Raw genomic sequence first — 6,118 nt, 5'->3', positions numbered from 1 at the left:
ATATATATATATATATTTCCTTTTACTTGTTTCAGTCATTAGACTGTGGCCATGCTGGGGCACACACAAATGTGTGTGTGTGTGTACATGTTCCAATTTGATCAACTCAACCTTCAAGGCAGTTCAATTCATGAGACAAGTAAAAGAAGTATATATGACAGAGAAAGAGAGAGAGAGAGAGATGGAGAGAGAGAGTAGTGAAGAGAGAGAGAGTAGTGAAGAGAGAGAGAGTAGTGAAGAGAGAGAGAGTAGTGAAGAGAGAGAGAGAGAGAGGGAGTGAGAGAGATAAGATTCCTATGGTTTGCATTTGACATAATCTTTTTATGAAAACAATGTCTGAAAGATTAGCTTACTGTGTGTTTCATAAAGAAAACTGATATCTTACAATAGCTTAACATTCAGAAATGACTAAAAGTCAAAAGCACAATGTGACAAGACCTTGCGACATAGTTGATGGTGTTTGTATCCAGGGGCCAAGTCAGCCCTGATCTAGCAGACCTTTCATGGAACACATTTCTAGCAATAATGATCCACGTTTTCTTAACAACATAGCAAGTACAAAAAAATAGCATTATCTATTGTGTCACTTGTTTTTCAAAGACAGACGAGTTAAATTTGAGGAAGACTTAACTGCTATCTCTTGCAATCTGAGTGATTGCTTAGAGGCTCCCTTTTTGGTCAAGTCTGAATTTCCCCACATAAAACCTTTAATACTTTTAGGAAAGGGATGAACATCTTAACATCCAATTCTCTTTCTGTGGCACCAGGAATCCTTCAATCTCACATCAAGAGAATGCATTATTATTTCTTTCTTTATATTGACTTATTTTTTTCTTTCTGACACTTCCAAAGTTTGTGTTTCGGAAAAACTCAGCTGTAATTTATTTTATGTTAGTATGCTTTTTTATCTTTTATTTATTTCACTTCCATTCTTTCTTGTTTTATCTTTAATTAGCAAAAGACTCTTGAGTGAATGCATTACAGCCAAGTTATACTGCAGCAAACCGATCAGAAATAACAATTAACACACTGACTGTATGCGTATTTTAGGTTTCAGAACTATCAGTTTGCCACTAGGGAAATTATTGGCCATGACTGGCGGTGTTAGCACGCAATGTACCCAAATGTTTACAGTAAAAGTAGGAAAAAAAAATTAGATGAGCTATAAATTCCCTTTAGTAGCATTTTGCTACAGTTATTATTTTCACCCTTTGTTATTGTTATTGTTACTGTAGTAGTAGTAGTAGTAGTAGTTGTTGTTGTTGTTGTTGTTGCTGTTGTTGTTGGCATTGTTGTTTTCCTAAGACTTCTTTAAAAAAAATTTCTCTTGTAATTGTTTTTTATCATATCTTCAAGTTTTGTTGAAATTTTCTGTTTAATTTTTAATTTTCCTCACCTGTGAATATACAAATGTTTGTTTGAGTTTACTTATTTGTGTGTGTGTGTGTGTGTGTGTGTGTGTGTTTGAGAGAACATATGTGTATGTATGCAAAAGCAAATGTATATGTATGTTTGTGCTTATATGAGTAGGCTGGTATGCATTATATGTATACGAGTTGTATGTGCATGTGTGTGTATATACACATACACACACATGCATATAAGCATATATGCATGTATATGTTGATATATATATATGTGTGTGTGTATGTGTGTATATATGTATCTACGTATGATCTACGTGTTTTTATGTATTTGGATAAAAGTGACTTTATATATATATATATATATATATATATATATATATATATATATTCATTTTTTTATGTATCAAATTCATCATTTGTAAGAAGTCAACTGTTTTGCTAATATACAAGATTAGTGTTATCTAGGCATGGTATATTTGGTCATAAGAAAAATCAAAACTTTGAGCTCTAAAGGCAAAAATATTCATAGGACATCTTTTTGATAAATTTATTCCTTGTTTTATATTACACTATACGTATCTTCTAAAAGTCCAGAATGAATAGTTAAACATTCTTCTGAAAATGCATTCATATAAACAATTCATCTTTTAGATTAGATTGGTATTTTGAATTAAGAAAATGTTTTATTTGGCTTTTTTTTTATTGTGAAGAAACAGAAAAGAAATATAACTGAAATAAATTGCAATTATTTATAAATATTATAAAGATAATATTTTAACTACGAATAAAATGCAGTCAAAATGACAATAAATGTTTCTTGATACTACAGTATGAAGGAAAAGAATGTAGTATTAGACTTTGAGTAAGGAATTAAAACTAAGACTCTTAAAAGTGGTAATAAATTTTCCTTCATTTAAAAGATGTGATTTCTGACAAGATTCCCTGTTAGTTTATTACTTGATTTAGCGCAATGGCTGATACTCAGCTTAAATTAACTAATTCTCCTCAATGTTTTATTAGATGTACTGATAATGATGCTCAGAGAAGCTAAAACTGGTACATGAACAATTGGCACTTGGTTCATGTTTCTTGTATGGCTAAGAATTTTATGGTTTCTGTTCAGTTGAAGAGATGAGATGTTAATTATCGTGTGATACAGCAATATCTCTAGAGTGAATCAGCCATCAAATATCTAAATATATTTCATCAGTGCTTTCCATTTCAGAACTACTTAGCTCTGTATTAGCATTATCAGAATTACATTACTAAAACACTGATCGGTTTGGGAATCTAATAGCTATTCTCTGTGAGACATAAAACTGATAGCTGATAAAATTTCCCTATTTTTAGTTGCAAAAGCAAGCCATTTACATGATGACCAAGACTTTCTGTCTCAAGCAGGAGTCTTTTACCAGCAAATCATTTTTGAGTACAAGTGGATAATAGCTAGTGAACCATGAAACAGCTAGATAGTTGACAAGCAGAACCATTTCTCTGTAAATTTATTGATGGACTGTTCTGATCAACAAGTTAACAAAAGCTTAAATTGCTGATTTATTTAGGGAAAGAAAATAATCCTTTTATATTTCTACATTTATACTGATAACCATTCTTGCTGCATTACATTCCAAGAAGATTGAAATGCAGAATTTTCATGGATACATTCCTGACATAACAGGATGCACAACATGAAAGATACTAAAAATTATTGTATATATACTTAAAATAACTGTTTTAAATGTTTTAAATATTTCCCACTGAAATGTAACAATGTTGCAGGTAATTTTATGAATCTTGTATACCATAGCATATTTTCATATAAAAGTAAAAGATATTACTTTCTGTTTGTTTCAGGCATTTAGAAACATTTTAAAACATCTAATGACTGGAATTTAAATTAGAATATGTTAGTTCAAATTAGTATTCTCATATTTACATTGAGATTTTGTATGTCCATTGATCTGACCTACTATATAAATGAAGGCAAAAGTCCAGGTACATACATTGGAGATATTGCAGCTGATACTATGTCATATGATAAAATTCCTTCCAAAGATCATAGTCAGATAACTTTCAGTCAACTTCAACAAGATTCCTCAACTGGTTTACGATTATTCAATGTATCAAAAGCAGGCAGACTATACACAGTGGAAAGACTGGATGCTGAATCAATTTGTAAATATAATGTTGAATGTTTCAAGATTGTGGAAGTTGCAGTGAAACAAGATGAGTCTTTCATCAAAATATTAGAAGTTAAAGTAATAATTAAAGATGCTAATGATAATGCCCCTGAATTCCCAGTAAAAATGGTGGAGCTAAAGTTTTCTGAAGGAGATGGAGAAGGAATGAAAAAATTTATTCCAAATGCTATAGATAAAGATGTTGGAGTGCACAACTCTCAAATTACTTACAATTTAAGGAAGAATGACATTGAAGTTCCATTCAATTTGACAGTGTCAAAGAAATTAGATGGAACAGCAAAACTGTTGATAATTCTTGCCAAAAGACTTGACCGAGAGGTGAAAGACACTTATATGCTTCAAGTTATAGCTAAAGATGGAGGATCACCAATGAAACAAAGCATACTGAGTGTTAAGATATTAGTGGCAGATGTTAATGACAATCCCCCAGTGTTTACACAGAACATTTATAATGTATCTCTCCGTAATACACACCAAATAAGTGTTCCTATTGCAAAATTATCAGCAACAGATTTAGATGCTGATAAAAATGGTCAAGTATCATACCATTTTAGTTCCAAAACATCCGATCAAATAATGAAAAATTTCCAGTTAGATAAGAAAAGTGGAGAAATCTTTTTATCTGAAACGTTTTCTTTCCAAAAGAGATTGACCTATGCACTTTACATAGAAGCCAGAGATGAAGGAAACCCACCAATGAGCTCAACAGCTATCCTTCAGGTCAATGTTATCAACCAACAAAATAATGCACCAAGTATGGATGTCAAGTTTATGTCTGAATCTGCAGACAATCTGGCAACCATTTCTGAAGGAGTGAAAGTTGGAAGTTTTATCGCTTATGTTAAGATTATAGACAATGATATTGGACAAAATGGCATTGTCAGCTGCAGCTTGGTTCATGATAAACTCAAACTTCAGAGTCTTGGTAAAAAAAAGTACAAAGTAGTTGTTAAGAAAGCTGTCGACAGAGAAACAGAGAAAAATATTAATTTTATGATTACCTGTCAAGACAGAGGATTTCCATCTTTGAAAATTGAAAGGAAATTTTCTATCCAAATTACCGATGTCAATGACGTACAACCAGAGTTTACAAAGGACACCTTCAAGTTTCTGACATATGAAAATGAAGAAGCTAACTTTCCCGTTGGTTTCATTAATGCTACAGACTTAGACCTTGGAGAAGGAGGGCAACTTGTATATTTTTTAGACAGAAACAATGCGCACAATATCCCATTCAAAATAACAAACAATGGCTTTATTTCAACAAAAAAATCATTTGATCGTGAACAACAAGAAATATATGAATTTAAAGTATTAGTAAAAGACTGTGGAACTCCGCCTTTAAGTAGTTCAGCAAATGTTGTGGTAGAAGTCATGGATGAAAATGACAATGCACCATATTTTACCTTTCCCAGTGTAAACCCTTTCAGTTTAGATGTCCATTACCATCCTCAGAGCAGCAATGACATCACAACACTGAGAGCCTCTGACAGAGACAGACGAGAAAACGCATTCCTTCAGTATGAATTATTTAGTAGCCAAGGTAAAGATTTATTTGGTATTAATCCTTACACTGGTGTTTTATCATACTCTCGACCAGTTTATCAAAATGATGCAGGATTATACGAACTTCAGTTTACTGTGAAAGACAGTGGTACTCCAGTTCTTTCAGCGACCACAACTTTGACATTGACATTGACAGTTAATAACAAAACATCAACTAAGTATGCAGCAATAGATGCACAAACAGATAACAAAATACATTTTAACCTGTTTATCATTATTGTAGTTGCAACAGTGACAGCTTCTGTAGTCCTTGTTGTGTCAATAGTTATCTGTATTATTCGGCGAAATGATCAAAGGAACGTACAATACAGTTCAGGAGTTGATTTTCCTAAAAAACTTTGGGATACAAATAAAGAATCAGAAAATTTATGTGAACAGATGTCACCTCAAACAGACCCTACTGCTACTGTACTGAGTGCAAGTGGAGAAAGAAATCTCTACCCAGCAGTACCCAGGGGTCAACTTCCTTCGACATATGATTCTAGTTATCACTGGAAAGGTTCAATTTCAAGAATTCCATGTCAAGCAACAGCAGAGGAAACACATCAGGTGAGTTCTTAAATATTACATTGTTTCCCCTTTCAGTTGTTTGTTTGTATTTTCATTTATTTTTATAGTGATGCTGGTGCTGTTGGTGCTTCAAGATACATCATTTCAAACAAAGAAACCTAGAAGATAATCATAGATATTCACAGTTAATTTATGTTACATTCACAATAACAAGCAGAAGACCAATTTATAGCATAAAATTCAAGTGAATTTTATGCATATCTTATTACACACAAACACATACACACTAGTTTATGAGTGTGTGAGGTTATGTGTGTACCTGAGAGTATGCATATATACATGTGTGCATGTATGTGTGAGTACACATATATGTATACATATACACACACATATATATATACATATATATATATACATATATATATATATATATATATATATATATATATATATATATATATATATATATATATA

At 32.0% G+C, this 6,118-nt stretch overlaps 1 protein-coding gene across 3 annotated transcripts in view; it reads left to right on the top strand.

Moving 5' to 3' along the window:
• Positions 1–6,118, top strand: part of LOC106872392 (protocadherin gamma-A4) — a 59,772-nt gene that overhangs the window by 6,261 nt on the left and 47,393 nt on the right. For all 3 annotated transcript variants that reach the window (XM_052973067.1, XM_052973066.1, XM_014919381.2), the window contains exon 2: positions 3,222–5,683. In XM_052973067.1, coding sequence (XP_052829027.1) covers positions 3,272–5,683 — 2,412 coding nt within the window. In that variant the 5' untranslated portion in view covers positions 3,222–3,271. The remainder of the gene's footprint in view (positions 1–3,221; positions 5,684–6,118) is intronic.

Source organism: Octopus bimaculoides, chromosome 14 (assembly GCF_001194135.2).
Source record: "Octopus bimaculoides isolate UCB-OBI-ISO-001 chromosome 14, ASM119413v2, whole genome shotgun sequence".
NCBI lineage: Eukaryota > Metazoa > Mollusca > Cephalopoda > Octopoda > Octopodidae > Octopus > Octopus bimaculoides.
Note: the sequence above shows the minus strand (reverse complement) of the source record. Positions and strands in the feature narration are given on the sequence as shown.